The sequence below is a fragment of the Mustela putorius genome, unplaced genomic scaffold, assembly GCF_011764305.1.
Source record: "Mustela putorius furo isolate JIRA1106 unplaced genomic scaffold, ASM1176430v1.1 tig00000174_pilon_pilon_pilon, whole genome shotgun sequence".
NCBI lineage: Eukaryota > Metazoa > Chordata > Mammalia > Carnivora > Mustelidae > Mustela > Mustela putorius.
The window spans coordinates 14,741,018-14,761,443 of record NW_025421304.1 but is presented as its reverse complement, the minus strand read 5'-3'; the positions used below and the strand labels follow the sequence as shown (position 1 = coordinate 14,761,443).

The 20,426-nt window shown below is 45.3% G+C and overlaps 1 protein-coding gene across 3 annotated transcripts in view; it reads right to left on the bottom strand.

The window, feature by feature from the left end:
• Positions 1-3,588, bottom strand: part of RBL2 (RB transcriptional corepressor like 2) — a 54,790-nt gene extending 51,202 nt beyond the window's left edge. For 2 of the 3 annotated variants that reach the window (XM_004744185.3, XM_045076075.1), the window contains exons 1-2: positions 3,222-3,588; positions 122-252 (exon numbers count right to left, since the gene is read on the bottom strand). In XM_004744185.3, the coding sequence (XP_004744242.1) occupies positions 122-252; positions 3,222-3,461 (371 nt within the window). In that variant the 5' untranslated portion in view covers positions 3,462-3,588. Of the gene's footprint in view, positions 1-121; positions 253-2,268; positions 2,393-3,221 lie in introns of those variants that run through there. The other variant, XM_004744188.3, reaches the window with a different exon arrangement.
• Positions 3,589-20,426: the final 16,838 nt, after the last annotated feature.

The window sequence follows — 20,426 nt, the reverse complement described above, 5'->3', positions numbered from 1 at the left end:
CTAAATTCAGCACTCTAAAGGTACAAACGCCTGGGAAATAATGAGAGGATTCTTAATATCACTATGATTTTTGAGCTTTCATATTTGTCACATTCTACCTTTCAAACTCTGACATAGTTACCTCTGCTCTGAACATCGCAGGATTCTAGTTAAAGATACATAGTTTCCTTCAACTGTCCCTTTGCTTACAGTTGGCACAGATTTTCTGCAAGCCACATATAAGGCACATGCTAACCAGTGAAGATCATTTCCCTGTAAAAATAAAAGAAAACTGAGTTTTAGCTAATGAGCTATATAAACATTTCAATATAATAACCTTTCTAGATTAAATGGAAGGCACTGTTTTTATGTTTGCAGGAAACTGTATTTTCAATGATAGCTCTATCTATCCCATGTGCTCCTTATACTGGGACATTAACATTTTCACGCTGGGAGATAGGAATCTGTGTTCCATTCCCTCATTTTCAACTGTCTCAACTAATAGCACAGGTGAAAATGTTGCTATGCAAGATCAGAAAGGGCAATAATGATTCTACCTGGCTCACTCTCTCAGCATACATGCCCTGGGTGTCCCACTCTGGGACAAATTAACAGTCACAGAGACTCAATTTTCTTATCCGAGGGCTGTGAGACTGAAATGAGTTACAAGTATAAAGCCCAGAATATACAAGAAATCAAAAGATAAAATTCTATAGCCAATACTCTGTATTCAATATCATATTGAGGGGAGTCTGGGTGGCTCAGTCAGTTAAGTGTCTGCTTCCACTCAGGTCATGATCTCAGGGTCCTGGGATTGAGCCCTGCATCAAGCCCTGCATCGAGCTCACTGCTCAGTGGGGAGACTGCTTCTCCCCCTCCTCCATGCTCTTTCTCTCCCTATCTCTGTTACTGTCTCTGTCTCTCTCTCTCTCTCAAATAAAATATTTTTTAAAAATATCATGAGTCTTGGGGCGCCTGGGTGGCTCAGTGGGTTAAAGCCTCTGCCTTCAGCTCTGGTCATGATCCCAGGGTCCTGGGATCGAGCCCCACATCAGGCTCTCTGCTCAGCAGGGAGCCTGCTTCCTACTCTCTCTGACTGCCTCTCTGCTTACCTGCAATCTCTGTCTGTCAAATAAATAAATAAAACCTTTAAAAAAATTAAAATTGAAATTAAAAAATAAAAATATCATGAGTCTTATTTTCCATCGTACACTTCCATGAGACTGACAACCCACGTTATCTTAGAGCATACCCGACTACAAGCTCCACAACAGTGGAGATTTTTAAGTTTTGTATGCTGCTCTGTCCCCACCATGTACAACAGTATCTGGCAAAGAAGAGGTGATAGCGGTGCCTGGGTGGCTCAGTTGGTCAAGCCTCTGCCTTCGGCTAAGGTCATCATCCCTATCCATGCATCAGGCTCCCTGCTCAACGGGAAGTCTGCTTCTCCCTCTCCCTCCGCCTGGCATTCCACCTGCTTGCATTGTATGTGTCAAATAAATAAAAATCTTAAAAAAAAAAAAAAAGAAGAAGAAGAAGGGGTGATAAATATTTGACAAATGACTATTCGTTCATTCACTGGGTAAACTGAGCTAAGAATCTGAAGTCCGAGTCTCTAAAAAATTGAGTAATCACACATGTGTTTTCAGAAATCATTTACTAACCAAAAATTGTTTGTCACTTGTTCATGTAACACGGGGCTTCATACAACTTAACCCCTCGGAGTTGAAATACCTCAGCTGTATGGTGATCATTACTTGTTCTATGCAATTTAAGAGAAGATCGTGAGGATAAAATAAGAGCTTTTTAAAAAGCACTACGCCCATCACCAAAGAACCACTGAAACCACTGACCACAGAACCACTGAGAAATAAATAGGAGTATGACCTATTCAGCCACAGCCACATCACCTAAGCAGAGGAAGGAGCTCTGTAACTCTCAAGCAGAAGCAGGGTCCATGACCACCTTTTGTGCCAGCAACTACACATGATCTTATTAAACCTTCAGAACAACTCTGATGGAGGCACAAATTATCTCAGATTTACATATCACAAAATTGAGTTTCGGAGTGGTGAAGCAAACTGTCCAAAGTGACCTAGGCCTGTCGAGTTCTGAAGCCACTATATTACTAGCCTTCCCCCCTCCCTCCCCCTGTAGATGTAAATACGGGGAAAAGGAATTGAAATAAGATTCTATTAATGCAAGAATAAACAGAAAGTAACCTTAGTGAGTCACACACAGGCCAAAAAAAAAAAAAAAAAAAATCCTATTATTATAATTAAACAATACCTTGCTTAGGCCTCCTCATTCTACTGGCCCCGCTCTTTCCCCAAATTGTAAAACAACTTCAGAAAATCTCTCGGCCTCCTGTTTAATGCCACACACAGGCAAACAGCTGGTAAACAATCCAGACTTCCGTGTCACTTCCCATTGGTCCACAAAGGGGAGGTGCCTACAGAGTTGAGCCTCACTGGCTAGAAGGGCCAGTTTTCTCATCGGCAAGCCCCGATCCGAAGAAAGGGACATGACAGGCCGACATCACAGAGGGTATAGAGTCCCGGGTAACGTCTGGGGTGACCAAAAGGTCCTCAAGGGCGTCCCAGGCCGGACTTCCTAGGGACAAATGGGGCGCGTGGATCTATGTGCAGATAGGCAGGAAGCCCGTTTCGTTTGCCCGCAGGAAGGTTCGCCTCGGTGTACCCACAAACCCAGCCCGAAACTTAACGACGCGCTTACTCCACGGATGCAACGCCGGGACAAAGGCAATTTGGTACAGCAGGAAAAGAACTGAAGGAGCAGCCTAGCAACCGAGGCGCTAAAATCGGGCTGATCTCCGTGGGAGCACAGCCAAGTCCCCTCCCCTTCTCCTTACGGCCTCCACGACTGCACCTGTTCATTCCGCCAGCAAGGTGGTTGTATTTTTGCAATCATGACCCCAGCACGACCTCGGCCTCGCGCTGCCACTTTAGGGCAAGAGGTGTTCCCCACTCGGAACTCGAAAGGGAACAGCTGCGAGACGAGGGTCAGTCGCAGGGCCGCTAAAAGCTTCCCGAAAGCCAGGCCTCCAGGACCGAGGTGCGCAGGGAGGAGTCCCACGGCTCTGCAGGCTGGGGACCGGAGACCCGGGGCCTGCCGGAGGGTCCCTGCAGGGCGCCCGACCCGGGGAGGGGAGGGGCCCCATTCCCGCGGTGGGGCGCGACGACTAGGCCCGGAAAGCCCCACCTCTCTTCCCCCGGGCGCACCTCCAGAGTGTAGCTCTCGCTCATGTTGCGGTAGCTGTCCCAGGCCTCGGCCCGCGCCGCCTCGTCCATGTTTAGGCGGCTGCACAGCTCCTCGAACCGCTGCTGGGTCTGAGGCGCCGGCGACCCGGCCGGCTGCGCGGCGTCCTCCGCCTCCCCATCGTCTTCCTCCTCCTCATCCGAGGCTGCGGCCGCCGGAGGAGGAGGCGGGGGCGGCGGCGACTGGTCGCCTCCCGACGGCATAGCGCACCCCTGGGCGGCGGGTCCTCAGGTGAGCTGAGGGCCGGAGCCCGCAGCCATTCAAACCGCGAAGCGCCCGCCCGTCCGCCGTCTGCACGGCGACTGCGCCGCCACCACAGTAGCGAAACCTTTTGTAGGCACCCGTAGTTCCGAGCGTGGCCTGCTGGGAAATGTAGTCCGAGCCGGAAGCCCACGGGGGTCAAAAAGCATATTAAAAAAAAAAAAGATAAAAAAAGAAATCAAATTTCTTGAGCTAAAATAAAAGCGGCTTTGCTAGTTTTTAAGTACGTCCCGTGGTGGACCCATTAGGCAGAGCTGTACTGAAGAGAACACAACCAAAAAAACATTTTGTGATGGTTTCGTATCCAATGTATCTCCAAAATTAATACTCATTATCTGGGTGTCCTTATCTCTAAAATAGGAACAATAGCAAACAAGGGCCTGTCTGCCTAAGTTGTAATTTCAACATCGCTCCTAATTTCTCTTTCTTTCCTATGTTTTAACTTTATGTGAGCCTTTCAATTAAACACTGGCTTTTTTTAAAAGCAGTAATTCTTTTATTTCCCAAAGGGCAAATATACCTTCACTCTAAGTGATACATTTGTACTATCCTCAGCTGTCTTAACTTTATTCCTTTATTTTTACCTTGCTTTTTCTTTCAGACTTGAATCACTTCAATAACAATGCTCTTTGATTTATAAGTGGGTATAGTATTGGGCATTTTTGCACTTGAGGAACCAGTAACGTATTGCTGATTGCCATGGGGTCACTTCCTTCTCTCTTCAGTGTCCCTTTGAGCCCAGCCATCATACTGTGAGGAAACCCAGGTTACTTGGAGCAGCATATTATCAGTAGTAGACAAAACTGAGCGTTAGTTAAAGGGGTGAAATCAGATTTTACTCAGACACTATTGACCGACCATAAGGGAGAGAGCTGAGCTCCATTCCAATCTGTGTAGAGGTGGTGGCGTGTCTTAAAGGGAGAATGAAGAACTAGGGATGGGGAGAGAGTGGGGCAGCTGGGTGGCTTAGTCGATCATGCATCTGACTCTTGATTTCGGCTCAGGTCTTGATTTCAGGGTCATGAGTTTGAGCCCCAAGTTGGGCTGTGTATGGAGCCAAGATAAAAAAAAGAAAGAAAGAAAAAGGAAAAAAAAAAGCACGTATGGCTAAGACATGTTACCTACCAACTGATTTTATAGGAGCCTCAATTTTGCATGTGTAAAATTCTTACCCTGTTGTGATATGATAGCCCAAAGGAATGTCGAAGCCCCTAAATGGCAGTTATCTAGAAGTAGACCTTATTTTTACTCAGTATATATGACCTTAAAATACATGGCTTAACTGTGAATATTCACATAAACTTTTATAAGACAAAACAAAACAAACAAAAATGCAGTGGTCTTGAAACTTTTTGGTCATGTCCCCCTAAAAGAACTACCTTCTAGCATATTTTAAATTTGACATCTAAATTTTTCATTAAAAGTTTAATCAGGTGTAATATCCAACATGCAAATATAAACCTTTGAAAACAAAACTGTTACTAACCTATATCCAGTGGATTCATGACAGTTTGATACTCACTATCATCTATTTCAAAAATCCATGAACAAAGCTTTGCTTTAGCAATTAGAAGTTTATATCCTACCTTTCTCTCCTTTACCTCATATTCCCATTCTACTCCAGCATAATTTTATCCTGGTAAGTTCTGTGTTCAAAAGTTCTTTAGGGTTTCTCTTCCCATTTTCTTTCAGCAAAAACATACATAGAAATGAATTTTTTCAAGTATCTTCTGTTTATTCTTTTACATCAGATTCGTTGAGGTATAATTTGTATGTGGTAAATTTACTCTTGTTCAGTATACAGTTCTACGAATTTTGACAACTACACAAAGCTATGTTCACCACAATCACACTAGAGAACATTTCCATCGCCTGAAAAGATTCCTAGTGCCCCTTGTTAGTAAATCCTTGGCAACCACGGACCAATTTTCTGTTCCCATAGTTTTTCCTCTTTTCCAAAATGTCACATGAAAGCCATCATACAATATATAGCCTTTGAGGGGCACCTGGGTGGCTCAGTGGGTTAAAGCCTCTGCCTTCGGCTCAGGTCATGATCCCGGGGTCCTGGGATTAAGCCCCATATCGGGCTCCCTGTTCAGCGGGAAGCCTGCTTCCCCCGCCCCTCTCTGCTTGCCTCTCTGCCTACTTGTAATCTGTCAAATAAATAATAAATAAAATCTTTTTTAAAAATATGTAGTCTTTGGGGCGCCTGGGTGGCTCAGTGGGTTAAGCCGCTGGCTTCAGCTCAGGTCATGATCTCAGGGTCCTGGGATCGAGTCCTGAATCGGGCTCTCTGCTCAGCAGGGAGCCTGCTTCCTTCTCTCTCTCTCTCTCTCTGCCTGCCTCTCCATACACTTGTGATTTCTCTCTGTCAAATAAATAAATAAAATCTTAAAAAAAAATATGTAGTCTTTGAGTCTGTTTTTTTTCAACTTAGCATAATGCCTTTCAGATTCATCCATGTGCCTGTAGTTTGTTCCATTTTATTGATAATATTCTACCATATGAATGTCCCAACATTTATTTATCCATTCAACAGTTGAAGACAGCTTGGTTGTTGCCAGTTTGGGGCGATTGTGAGTAAAGCTACCATCACATTTAGGTAAATGTTTTTGCAGAGCATACGTTTTTTATTACTCTTGGGTCAACACCTAGGAGTGTGTCATGGACTAAATGTTTGGGTCCTTCCCAAATTCATATGTGGAAGCCCTAACCCCCAATGTGATTGTATCTGCAGATAGGGCTTTTAGTAGGTATGTAAGGTTAAATGAGGTCATAAATGTGACTTTCATAAGAAAGTCACATGTACAGATGGAGGAAAGGCTTATATGGGCACACAGGGAGAAGTCTAGCAGATAAAGACAGAGCAGTATTACTCGGTTATATGGCAAATGTTAAACTTTATTTGTAACTGTCAATTTTTCTTTTTCTAAAGTGGCTCTATCATTTCCCACCCACAATGAAATTTACATTTGGGGACTAAGTGGTACAAACTTCCAATTACAAAATAAATAAGTTATAGGTATGTAATGTACCACACAGGGAACAGAGTCTATAATAATCTAATAATTTTGTACAGTGACAGGTGGTAACCAGAATTATCGTGAGGGCTATTTCGTAATGTATAAAAATAACAAGTCACAGCAATATACACCAGAAACTGATAGAGAGTCATTATTCTTAAAATTTTAAAAAACATACATTTACATTTATTTCCTATGATCATGAAGCTATAAGTGTTGTATTCCTTTCAGATGAGTGATCAGATGGCTTTTACAGCTGCTATGGCTTCAACTTGTGTTTGCGATTTGTTTACGTGTCTCCCACAATTATTCAAAGAAAAAGGTGTTGGTACCGCCAAAAGCCAGTTGAGGGCGCCATCGACTCAGGCAAAGCTGAGACCAATGTACTTTTCACCTATTATGTGAGGAGCCTCTGGCTGAGACCTGAGTTAACTAGCACTTTACCTGTGATTAATTCTAGTCAGGCACCTGTGTCCCTTGTGGGCCCATACTATAAGCCCCTCAAACCAGCTTTACCTGCTGCTAAAAATTCAATTCGCAGTATAAACTACAAAAAATAGCTAGACTGAGGAGCACCTGGGTGGCTCAGTCAGCTAAGCGGCCCACTGGATTTCAGTTTAGGTCATGATCTCCGGTCCTGGGACTGAGCCCCCACATCAGGCTCTGCGGCGGCGACCTTACTTTCGGATTCTCTCTCTCTCTCCCTTTGGCCCTCCCCCAGCTTGTGCTCCCTTTCCTTCTCTCTCTCTCAGATAAATAAATTAATCTTAAGCAACAAACAAACAAACTACCTAGATTGAATATACAGGGAAGCCTTGGCAGTCTGGAATGAATGCAACCTGTCTCTTCAGTCCTCTATAAACAATTATAAACCATTGTTATTATAAACCATCATTGTCTTCTGATGCCTCCTAGATCTATTGGAGTAGGTATTGGGTTATATACATTCAACTGCTTTGTACTGTTGAGTTTTAAGACACTCTGTCTAATTTGTGAATAACATGTTTTTTCTCTCATCTGTAACACTCCATCAGTAATTTAATTACAAGATTTTTTTTTTAAGATTTTATTTATTTATTTGACAGAGGGAGATCACAGTAGACAGAGAGGCAGGCAGAGAGAGAGAGAGAGGGAAGCAGGCTCCCCGCTGAGCAGAGAGCCCGAAGCGGGACTCTATCCCAGGACCCTGAGATCATGACCTGAGCCGAAGGCAGCGGCCCAATCCACTGAGCCACCCAGGTGCCCTAATTACAAGATTTTAAAATAAATAAATAAATAAATAAATACTTTGTCTATCTTTATCTTCCTTTCTGAATTCAGGCAATAAGATGTTTCTTTTCACTGAAGTCACCGTATGACCTGCTGATAACCCAGGAGGAGGGCTTGCTAACAGAGTAGCTCACCCAGAGGCGGCTGGGAATGTGTCTGTCAAGTAAATGACCAATAGGGCATGAGTGAGGGAGGGCCTTGCTTTGAGTGGAGAGCACAGACACTAATGACTGAGTTTAAGAAATCAATCTAGACCACAAAAGACGCCCTGGAAGCCAAAACAACCTTGACAAAGTAGAACAAATTATACCACAAAGCTATAGTAATCAAATCAGTATGGTATTGGCCACAAAAGGATAAATATTGGGATGCCTGGGTGGCTCAGTGGGTTAAGCCTCTGCCTTCGGCTCAGGTCATGATCGCAGGGTCCTGGGATCGAGCCCCGAGTCAGGCTCTCTGCTTACTCTCTCTGCCTGCCTCTCTGCCTACTTGTGATCTCCGTCTGTCAAATAGATAAATAAAATATTTTAATTTAAAAAAAAAAGAAAAGAAAACAGAAACCTCAGAGTGGGAGAAAATATTTGCAAATCATGTATCTGATAAGGGATTAATTGCCAAAACATACAAAGAACTCACACAATTCAATAGAAACACACAAAAAGTTCCAGTAAAAAAATGGAGGATCTGAATAGAATTATTCCAAAGAGGACATACAAATGGCCAACAGATGTATGAAAAGGTGCTTGACATCATTAATCATCAAGGAAATGCAAATCAAAATTGCAAGATAACACTTCACGCCTATTGGAACAGCCTTTTTTTTTTTTAAGATGTTATGTATTTATTTGACAAAGAGAGATGGAACACAAGCAGGGGGAATTGGAGAGGGAGAAGCAGACTGCCCACTGAGCAGGTGGCCTGACGCAGGGCTCAAACCCAAGACGCTGGGATCATAACCTGAACTGAAGGCAGACACTTAATAACTGAGCCACCCAGGTGCCCCTGGAATGGCTATTCTTGAAAAGAAAAAGCATGAGGATGTGGAGAAAAGGAAACCCTTGTGGACTTTGGTGGGAATACAAAATGGTGCAGCTGCTTTGGTAGACAGTATGGAAGTTCCTTTAAAAAAATTGAAAATACAATTATGAAGGGCTCCTGGGTGGCTCAGTCATTTGGGTACCTGGCTCTTGATCTCTGTTCAGGTCTTGATCTTGGGGGCCTGAGTTCAAGCCCCGCATTGGGCTCCATGCTGGCTGGGTGTGGAGCCTACATTAAAACAAAACAAAACAAAACAAAACACACAACAAAAAAACAAATGACTCAACAATCCCACTTTTAGGTATTTACCCAAAGGAATTGAAATCAGGATCTTGGGGCGCCTGGGAGGCGAGTGGGTTAAGGCCTCTGCCTTTGGCTCAGGTCATGATCCCAGCATCCTGGGATCGAGCCCCGAGTCGGGCTCTCTGCTCTGCAGGGCTCTCTGCTCTGCTTCCTCCCTCAGCCAGCCTCTCTGCCTACTTGTGATCTCTGTCTGTCAAATAAATAAATACAATCTAAAAAAAAAAAAAAAGAAGAAGAAAGAAAGAAATCAGGATCTTTTTTTTTTTTTTCAGCATAAGAGTATTCATTATTTTTGCACCACACCCAGTGCTGCATGCAATCCGTGCCCTCTCTAATACCCACCACCTGGTTCCTCCAACCTCCCACCCCCCGCCACTTCAAACCCCTCAGACTGTTTTTCAGAGTCCATAGTCTCTCATGGTTCGCCTCCCCTTCCAATTTCCCCCAACTCCCTTCTCCTCTCTAATTCCCCATGTCCTCCATGCTATATTGTTATGTTCCACAAATAAGTGAAGCCATATGATAATTGACTCTCTCTGCTTGACTTATTTCACTCAGCATCATCTCTTCCAGTCCCGCCCATGTTGCTACAAAAGTTGGATATTCATCCTTTCTGATGGAGGCATAATACTCCATAGCGTATATAGACCTTGATGAGATATCTGTACCCCCGCGTTCACTGCTGCACTAAGCACAACAGCCAAGACATGGAAACAACCTAAGCATTCATCGATGGATGAACAGGTAAAGATAATGTGTGTACACATATAAAATGGACCATTATTCAGCTATAAGAAGAAGGAATTGAATTCCTGCCCCTTGCAACAACATGGACGGACCTCAAGGGCAGTATGCTAAGTAAAATAAGTCAGACAGAGGAAGACACATACTGTATGATCTCATTTATATGTGAAATCTAAAAAATAAGCAAACTCATAAATTCAAAAAAAAAAAAAAAGGGTGGTTGCCAGAAGCAAGGGGTAGGGAGTGGGCAAAATGGGTGAAAGTGGTCGAAAGATACAAACTTCCAGTTATCAAATGGATGAGTGCTGGGGATATAATGGACAGTATTGCGACAATACTTCATGGTGCTCTATTGCATGTTTGAAAGTTGCTAAGGGAGTAAATCTTAAAAGTTCACATCACAAGAAAAAAGTGTGTGACTCTGTGGTTGTGGGTATTAACTAAAGTTACTGTAATAATCATTTTACAACATGCATAGACACCGAATAATTTTGTTATACACCTAACATAATGCAATGTTATATGTCAGTTATATCTCAATTAAAAAAAAAAAAAAAAGAGGGGCGCCTGGGTGGCTCAGATGTTAAGCTTCTGCCTTCAGCTCAGGTCATGATCCCAGGGTCTTGGAATTGAGCCCTGCATTGGGCTCCCTGCTTGGCGGGGAGCCTGCTTCCTCTTCTCCCACTGCCCCCTGCCTGTGTTCCCCTTTCTCTCTGTGTCTCCTTTTGTCAAATAAATAAAATCCTTTAAAAAAAAAAAAAAAGATTAGGGGCTCCAGGGTAGCTCAGTCAGCTAACTCTTCAACTTTTGATTTTGGTTCAGGTTGTAAGCTCAGGGTTGTAGAATTGAGCCCCACACGGGGTGGTCCATGCCAGTGGGAAGTCTGTTTAGGATTCTCTCTCTCTCCCTCTCTTCCCTCCCCTCCTCTAAAATGAATCAATAAATCTTATGGATATTAAAAAACTCACGGTGTTCATCATTTCATAACATATGCATATATCAAACCATGGCTAGCAGAAGAGAAGAAGGATTGGTTTCAGGTGGAAAAAAAAGGCTTACAGAGAGAGAGAGAAGACACATGAGCTGGTGGTGGGGACAGAGGAGAGAGGGAATCACAAGCAGATTCCCCACTCAGCGCGGAGCCCAACCCAGGGCTCAATTCCACAACCCTAAGATCACGACCTCAGCTGCAATCAAGAGTCAGATGCCAGATCCCAGGGTGGCTAAGTCGTTAAGTGTTTGCTTTAGCTCAGGTCATAATCCTCAGGGTCCTGGAATCAAGCTCTGCTTTGGGCTCCCTGCACAGTGGGAAGCCTGCTTCTCCCTCCCCCACTCCCCCTGCTTCTGTTCCCTCGATCTCTGTGTCTCTGTCAAATAAATAAAACCTTAAAAAAAAAGAGTCACATGCTTCATTGCCTGAGCCACCCAGGGGCCCCTAAATAAATAAATCTTTAAAAATAAATAAAGCTTTTAAAAAAAGAATTAAAAAGAAATCAATCTGCATCGTTCAGCGATTTTCTTGGGGTCTGATTATTCCTTCCCTCATTCATTCATTTACTCATTCACTTAGCCAGAGAACCTACCATTAACCCTTTCAAACACTCAACAAATGTTTAGTAACCATCTGCTATAGGTCAAGTTTGCCAACAACTGAGGATACAGTAGCGAACGGGACCAGTGTGGTCTCTGTCCTCACAGAGCTTGTGATCTTATGAGGAAAACAGATCCAGAATAAACAATGGTCAAATATAAATATGTTATAAAAAATAAATTTAGCAATCTATGGGAGTGCATCACAGAAGCCCTTTAACTCTGTGTGTGTGCGTGTGTGTGTGTGTGTTGTGTGCACACACATGTGCAGGAGTGGGAGTGGGGGTAACTGAGTGGTTGGAGGTGGACAAAGGCTTTGCCTTCCTCCCTTTCATTTCCTTGAAGAGAAAGCTTAAAAAAAGAGAGAGAGAGGGATGCCTGGGTGGCTCAGTGGATTAAGCCTCTGCCTTCAGCTCAGGTCATGATCCCAGGGTCCTGGGATCGAGCCCCGAATCGGGCTCTCTTCTCAGCAGGGAGCCTTCTTCCCCCTCTCTCTCTGCCTGCCTCTCTGCCTACTTGTGATCTCTGTCGGTCAAATAAATAAATAAAATCTTTAAAAAAGAGAGAGAGAGTAACTAAGTGTGGTTATGGATGTTACTAAAATTACGGTGTTAACCATTTCATAATAGATACATATATCAAATCATTGCTAGAGGACAGGAAGGAGGTTTGGTTTCGGGGGGAGAAAAAAGCTTATGCAAAGACCTTGAATCAGGAAAAGACATGGGTCATTCAGGGAATCGCAGGAACGAGAATGTGGTTTAAGAGTGAAAATGGAGAAGAAAAGGCATGAGGTGTGGATAGAGATGAAGTCAAAGACCTGGGAAAGATTTGGGACTTGATTCTAAAGCTGAAGCCGCTTAACCTTTTTAGGTTAAGGAGGGCAGTGACACACCTCTATCCCTGAAACCTAGAAGCGTGTTGAGCCCTTAGTAGGTGTTCAACAAATATTAATGAACTAAACACCTAGCTTGATTTCCTGCCCAGCGTTCCCCAAATAAAATTGATTGTGCTGATTAGATTGATTTCTTCTGTCATCATTAAGAATGGGACGCCTGGGTGGCTCAGTCGGTTAAGTGGCCGCCTTCAGCTCAGGTCATGATCTCAGGGTCCTGGGATCAGGCCCTGGATTGGTCTCCTTGCTCAGCAGGGAGTCAGCTTCTCCCTCTGCCTGCTGCTCCCCCTGCTTGTGCTCTCTTGCTCTCTCTCTGTCTCTCAAATAAATAAAACATTAAAAAAAAAAAAAAAGAACGTAAGGCACCTTGGGGTGTCTGGGTGGCTCAGTTGGCTGAATGGCCGACTCTTGGTTTTTGCTCAGGTCATGATCTCAGGGCCATGAGACTGAGTCATGTATCAGGCTCTGAGCTCAGGATGGAGTTGGCTCACCTGTCCCTCTCGCTCTGCTCCTCCCTTCACTTTTGCACTCTTTCTCTAAAAATAAATAAATACATCTGTACTTTTTCAGATTTTATTTATTCATTTGACAGAGAGAGTGAGCACAAGCAGGGGGCCATCAGAGAGAGGGAGAGGGAGAAGCAGGCTTCCCGCCCAGCAGGGAGCCCGATGGGGGCTTGATCCCAGACCCCAGGAGCATGACTGGAGCCGAAGGCAGATACCTAAGGACTGAGCCATGCAGGTGCCCCATAAATAAATAAATCTTAAAAAAAGAAGAAGAAGAAGAAAGAGAGAAAGGAAGGAAGGAAAGAAAGAAAAACAAAAGAAAAGAAAAAAGAATGTAAACCTTTCTAGTTATCTCGCTCTCTGAGTGGTTTCAGCCAGGATGAAATCTCCCTCTCCTTTACTATCACCTGTCCTTTCGATGTGCCCTCTGGAGCCCTCAGCATTTCCTTATATCCCACAGGCTTCAAGGCCTGGAGGAAGGACGGTGTCTTGTCCACTGCCCCCTGGGCCCATCAGAACCTCACTCTCCATGTCATCAAAGCTCATGCCCTTGAGGCACCTGGGTGGCTCAGTGGATTAAGCCGCTGCCCTCAGCTCAGGTCATGATCCCCGGATCCTGGGATCGAGCCCCGCATCGGGCTCTCTGCTCTGCGGGGAGCCAGCTTCCTCCTCTCTCTGCCTGCCTCTCGCTGACTTGTGATCTCTCTGTCTGTCAAATAAATAAATAAAATAAATCTTTAAAAAAAAAAAAAAAAAGCTCATGCCCTGAGCCCATCATTTCCGTTTTTTCCTATCAGAATATGATTTCGACATTGTTCCCGTGGATCCGGCCAAAAAACTTTGGCCTCATTCTTGATTCCTCTTTCTCTCACCTCCTGCATTCAATGCACCTGCTATTTCTGCCAGTTCAGTCTTCAGTTATTCAGGACCTAACCAGTTCTCATATCTTTCATTGCCAATCCTCCGGCACAAGCTTCCAGCATCTCTTACCAGCATTATAGCAATTTCCTCCCAGCTAGTCTCCCCGTCTCCTTCCTCCTACGGCAATTTCTTCTCAGTAGAGAAGCTGCGGCGGTAATTTTATGTGTCAAGCTGGCTGGGCCAGAGTGCCTAGATATTTGGTCAAACGTTATTCAGTGACCTGTGGGGATAATTATGGATGAGATTTACATTGAAGTCGGTGTACTTTGGGTAAAGCAAATGGCCTTTCATAATGTGGTGGGCCGCACCTAATCAATTGAAGGCGTGATTAGACCAAAAAGACTGACCTCCCCCAAGTAAAAGAGAATTCTGCTAGAGACAGCCTTTGAACTTTAACCCATTGGCTCTCGCTCTTCCCTAGGTCCTCAGCCTGCTGGTGCACCTGCAAATTTTGGACTTTCCAGGCTGCCTAATCGTGTGAACCAATTCCTTAAAATTGATCAATCTCTCTCTTTCTCCTTCCACACCCCCATCTCTCTCTCTCTCTCTCTGACTGTTTCTGCTTCTCTGGAGAACCCTAATAGAGCACCTAAGATAACTTCTTTTAAAAAGTGAGTCATATCCTGTCTCTCCTCTGTTCAAATTACCTCAATGCTTCCCATCTGACTCCGAGTAGAAGGCAACCTTGAGAAAACGGCCTTGTGAGGTCCTTCTGGATCTGCCTCATCTACCTACCTCCTCAAGCACACCTCCTGCTACCGTTCCTCTCTCTATTTCTGCTACGGCAGCCTACATAAATAAAGATGCAAAATGCAGAAATGTGTGATGTGTCAGGCAGAGTTGGCGTTTGCAAAGCCACGAGATTGGGGTGGGATCACCAAGAGCATGAGTGGGGAAGAGAGGAGGATGAAGGACCTCTGAGCCTCCAGTGCTCAGAGGTCTGAGAGAAGAGGAGGAAGAGAGGAGGGAAAAGGGGTGAGTGCCCCTGTCTAGCGACACCGATGGTGCAAGAAGATACACAAATGGATGCTGCGTAGGTGACAACGTGGTCCCGTGGGCCAAGAGCAGTTATGGAGACGGCGGACCCATAACTAGATCGAGGCAACGGCGGACCCATAACTAGAGTGCCTAGATATTTGGTCAAACGTTATTCAGAAACAAGGGGACACCTGGGGGGCCCAGTTCCTTAAGCTTCTGACTCTTGGTCTTCTGTTCAGGTCGTGATCTCAGGGTTGGGAGATGGAGAGAGGCACTGGGCTCTGCCCTTAGCGCAGCGTCTTCTAGGGATTCTCTCCCTCTGCCTCTCGCCCCACCTGCACGCGCTCTCGAGCTCTCTCAAATTAATTAATTAATTAAATCTTAAAAGAAAGAAAGAAAAGGAGAGCATGTTTGGTGTTGGTAGAAATGACTGGGCACCAGCACGCCCTGGTCCTCCTGATTCCTGGTTCCTGGAGAGAAGTCCCTTCTCTCCAGGAAGAACCAACTCACTGCCTGTACCCCCTGGTCGCACCCCCCCCCAACCTCCTCACCCCCGTCCAGAACCCCCTGCCCTTGATGACCCCTCCCTCACCACGCTCCCATCATAAAAACCCGCCCCCGCGGGTGTCCCAGACTCCCGGGGGGAACCCACCGTGGCCAGCCACCCAGGGGGCTAGCCACGAAGGAAATCGGTTGCTGGACCAAAGTCTCCCCTCCCTGCTTCCCCTTAACGCTGATCTGACCTCTCCCTGCCACTGTCACTTTCTTACCTCCCACGCTGGGACTTCCATTTCCAAGTTCCTCCCCTCTGTCCGCCAGCAGCGTGGGCAGGAACCACTGTCTCTCCCCCAGAAGCTCTTCCCGCACTTTCTCCCTGGCCTCTAGGAAACTCACCGTCTCGGCTTCCCTCCTACCTGTCAGATTTCTCCGTGGCTGTCCCGTTTGGGCCTTTCTCAGGCCTCCGTCCCCAGACTTCTTCTCTTGCCACTCAGCCTTCCCTTCCCAGGCAAGCTCACCCATTCCCTCGGCTTTGATCTCCAGCGCGCAGCCACTGCCAAGTGCATCTCTGGGGTGCACCTGTCTTCTGAGCGCCTCTACCTGCGGGGCTTGGGAACGCCGCGAGAACAACACGGACAGAATACACTCAGGGTCTTCCTCCGCAAACCCGCTTCACCCCCAGCCTCATTACGTCTCCTTACTGGAACCTCCACCGCTCACCCACTCGCTCCAGCCAGAAACCTGCAGCCCTCCTTCGAGTCCCTCATTGTCACCAACCCAGGTTGAGTTCACTGTCCAGATAAGCAGAGTATTGGGTTCGGCTTTCCTAACAATGGCAGGAGACATGCTGTTCTAGATAGGATGGTCAGAGCAGGCCAGTGACCTTGGCTGAAGTCAGTGACCCAGCGAGGCAGAGATCCCGAGGGAGAGCACTGCAGGACAAGAACTAGTGAAGGCAAAGGGCTTGAGGTGGGAGGGTGAGTCGAGGGTTGGAGCAATGGCAAGGATGTTAGCGTATCTGGAGCTGAATGACAAGGACAAGAGTGGTAGGAATCCATGTCAGAGGGGGATGGGGAGGTTGGTGAAGGGTTTGGCTGTCACTTTGATGTCGGTGGGTGCCAGAGGAGGGTTTTGAACAGAGAGCTGACGTGGTCTGGCTTACGATTTTATTTTATTTTATTTTACTTTAAAGATTTCATTTATTCATTTGAGAGAGAGTGCACACAAGGAGGGGGAGCAGGAGACAGAGGGAGAAGCAAGCTCCCCACTGAGCAGGGAGCCCAACACGGGACTCAATCCCAGGACCCTGAGATCATACCCTGAGCCGAAAGCAGACACTTAACCGAATGAGCCACCCAGGTGCCCCACAATTTTAAAAGCTCACGTTGTTTGCTGTACGTAAAATAGACTGAATTAATGGAGATAGTAAATAGAGGTAGTGAGTGCCCAGATTCCGGAGATACACACACACACATTTTACTATGAAAGAATTTATACACACAGGTGTGTATAAAACAAAGTATATATACACAAAGAAGTTGAAAGAATAAAAAAAAAAAAACCCATACTCAGGTGCCCACCACCCACGTTGAGAGCTATAAATACTTGAGCAGGGCCCCACAGGCCATCTACAATAGTATTCTCTATTCTTTAAGACGTAACCACTAACTTAATTGTTATGCTAATAACCCCCTTGCTTTTCTTTGCAGTTTCACTGCTTATATATATCTCTCTAAACAATAGGGTGCTGTGTTTCGAGAGACTGGAAGGCAAACACAAGCATAACAGTGTCAAGGAAAGGGGAGTCCTGCCTCTCCTTCCTTGATGCAGGCTCCCAGGAGCAGGGAAATGGCCTCAGGGACTTGGTCTTGGCTTTATTATTGTCTGGTGGCTTTCTAAGGCCTCCTGCTGGGAAGTCAGTGGTCAAGGTCAGGAGTGTTGGAGGGTCTGGTAGGGTAGGGATGGGTCAGGGGCTGATGTCCAGGAACAGTCCGAGGAAGTGGGCTTCTCTGTAGGTTCAGTTGTAAGCTTCTGACTTGTGTCCTCCACTGACTGAGGTCAGCAGGGCATAGCCTGGGGCTCATCCGCCACAGGGAGAGGAGGACATCATCAGCCCACGGTGAAGACAAGCCAAGTGCAGAGAAGAATCTGGGTAGTTTACCAGTGCATCCTGTCCCAGAATCACGAAGGGAGTATCACAGCAGCAGGGATCTTTGTGATGACAAGGCAGTTTCTTGAGTCCTGCTGCTCCAGTGGGACGGGTGGCTCTGTCCTACCTCCATGCGATCCCCATGTCTGAAAGTATTACACTCGTGTTTGGAAATTGCTTGATGATCCGTTCTGGTGTGGGTTCATTTTTATTCGTCGTGCTGGACATTCAGAAGTAACTCATGCCCTCCAATCTTGGGAAATCTTCTTGAATTATTAAGTTCACAGATATTTTCTTTTGTTCTCTGTATTGTCCCTCTTGAATATTGGACCTTCTAAATTGCTCTTTGAATTTTTTTTTTAACCTTCCGTCTCTTTGCCTGCTTCCTGAGACATTTTCTTATTATTCCTATTGAACAGTTCTGTTGAATTTTCGTTTCTGCTATCACGTTTTTACTGACTTTTTGTTCTCTTAATTCTATATAAATATATTCTATTGCTAATATATATTATACATATGCTAATATACATTTTTTTCCCTCTTTTTTTTTTTTCTCTCATGAATGCAATTCTCATCTCTTTGAAAGCTTTTGGAAAGATTTCCTCTCTGTAGTTTCTGTTCCTTGCTCTTTGTTTAGATTTCTATCTTCTGTGTTAAAAGTTTTCCTCTGGGGACACCTGGGTGGCTCAGTTGGTTAAGCAGCTGCCTTTGGCTCCGGTCATGATCCCAGCATCCTGGGATCGAGTCCCACGTCAGGCTCCAGGCTCAGCAGGGAGCCTGCTTCTCCCTCTGCCTCTGTTTGCCTGTGCTCACTCTCTCTGACAAATAAATAAATAAAATCTTTAAAAAAAAAAAAAGTTTTCCTCTGATATCTGGTAGATCTTGGCAATCAGCTCATAATTAGAAATTAGAAAATAAAAATCTTTTGGGTGCAAATGGACATGAGTTTTCTTTTTAGGGTGATATAAATGTTCTAAAATTAGATTGTGGTGCTGGGGTGCCTGGGTAACCCAGGAAACCTAGAGTCTTGGGATCGAGTCCTGAGTCAGGCTGCTTGCTGGGTTGGGCCAGGCGGGGGTGGGGGTGTGGAGCCTGCTTCTCTCTCTGCCTCTGCCTCTCCTTGCTTGTGTGCTCGCTCGCTCGCTCTCTCCCACACAAATACATAAATAAAAACTTTTAAAAAAATAAAAATAAAGTATTTTCTCAGTCTCCAGTGAATTGTCTTTTAATCTCCTGCTGGGAAATGTAAGTCTGGATGCCAGAATTCTGGGAGCCAACTAGGGGGAGATGGCTCAGGATATTAAGTTGCAGTGTCAGTCACTTAAGCCTTTGGTTTCCATGTGGTGCTGACTTCCTTGCCCGAGCCAGGGCCCCCCCAGTACAGAAACAGCTTTCCACGTAACAGACCTCCAGACCTCTGCAGAGACAGGGCTATGAGTGGGGAAGTAGTTCTAAGACTTTTACTTTTTCTGTTAATAGTCGCTCTTTTATCCTTAGTTATAGATGAATTTAGTTTGCTAATTCTTAAACTTTTTCAGGAGAAAGAAAGGTAACTTGGGGGGCACCTGGGTGGCTCAGTGGGTTAAGCCTCTGCCTTCGGCTCAGGTCATGATCCCAGGGTCCTGGAATCGAGCCCCGCATGGGGCTCTCTGCATGGCAGGGAGCCTGCTTCCTCCTCTCTCTCTGCCTATTTGTGATCTCTGTCTGTCAAATAAATAAAATCTTAAAAAAAAGAAAGGTAACTTGGATTTGTTTTCAGCTTTCCTTTCTCTTTCCTCTTTTCCCTTTTCTTCCCTTCCTTCCTTCTCTCTCTCTCTCTCTCTCTTTTTCTTTCTCTTTCTCTCTTTTCTCTTTTTCTTTCTCTTTCCTGAAGATCAGATGAGTTTTCCTAAGCAATGCATCAATCTGGCAGCATCCCATTTAGCAAAGAGAAAGGAACTCCCAGTTTTCAGCGTCTCTTACTCTCAATTCGGGATTTCGCTTTTTTGGAGACTTGTGTTCCTTTTCAGTGGTCTGCTTCAGTTTCCGAAATTCTGCAACTGTCCGCCCCTTCCCTGCCTCCATTCTCCCTGTACTACGGGTTTGTCATTTAAAAGAATTTCCTTAGAGCTCCTGGGTGACTCAGTCAGGTAAGCATCTGCCTTCGGCTCCGGTCATGATCTCAGGATCCTGGGTCAAGTGTAGGCAGGCTCCGTGCACCTCTCTCTCCGCCTCCCCTCCGTTCCCTCTGGCTCATCCTTGAGCTCTCGCTCTCTCTTACTCTCTCGTGTTCTCACTGAAATAAGTAAAATCTTTTTAAAAATTTTTTTAAAAATCGGGGTGCCTGGGTGGCTCAGTGGATTAAGCCGCTGCCTTCGGCTCACTCTCTCCCACACAAATACATAAATAAAAACTGGGATCATGTCCTGAGCCGAAGGCACAGGCTTAATCCACTGAGCCACCCAGGTGCCCTCACCTTCTGTGTTTTAAAACAACTTAATTGAGACACAATGCACATACCATACAATGCACCCCTTTAAAGGATACAATTCAGTAGGGTTTTGTTTTTTTCTTTTTAAGATTTTTTGCTTATTTGATGGAGAGAGATACAGTGAGAAAGGGAACACAAGCTGGGGGAGTGGGAGAGGGAGAAGTAGGCTTCCTGCCAAGCAGGGAGTCTGACGTGGGGCTGATCTCAGGACCCTGGCAGACGCTTAACCACGGAGCCACCCAGGTCCCCCAAGTCAGTAGTTTTTAGTATACTCATAATTAAGCAACAACCTAAAATCTGTTCTTGGAATATTTGTCACATTTTATTAAAACAAAAACAAAAACAAAAACAAGGGGTGCCTGGGTGGCTCAGTGAGTTAAGCATCTGCCTTCGGCTCAGGTCATGATCTCAGGGTCCTGGGATGGAGCCCCACATTGGGCTCTCTGCTCGGCAGGGAGGCTGCTTCCTCCTCTCTCTCTGCCTACTTGTCAAATAAATAAATAAAATCTTAAAAAAAGCAAAA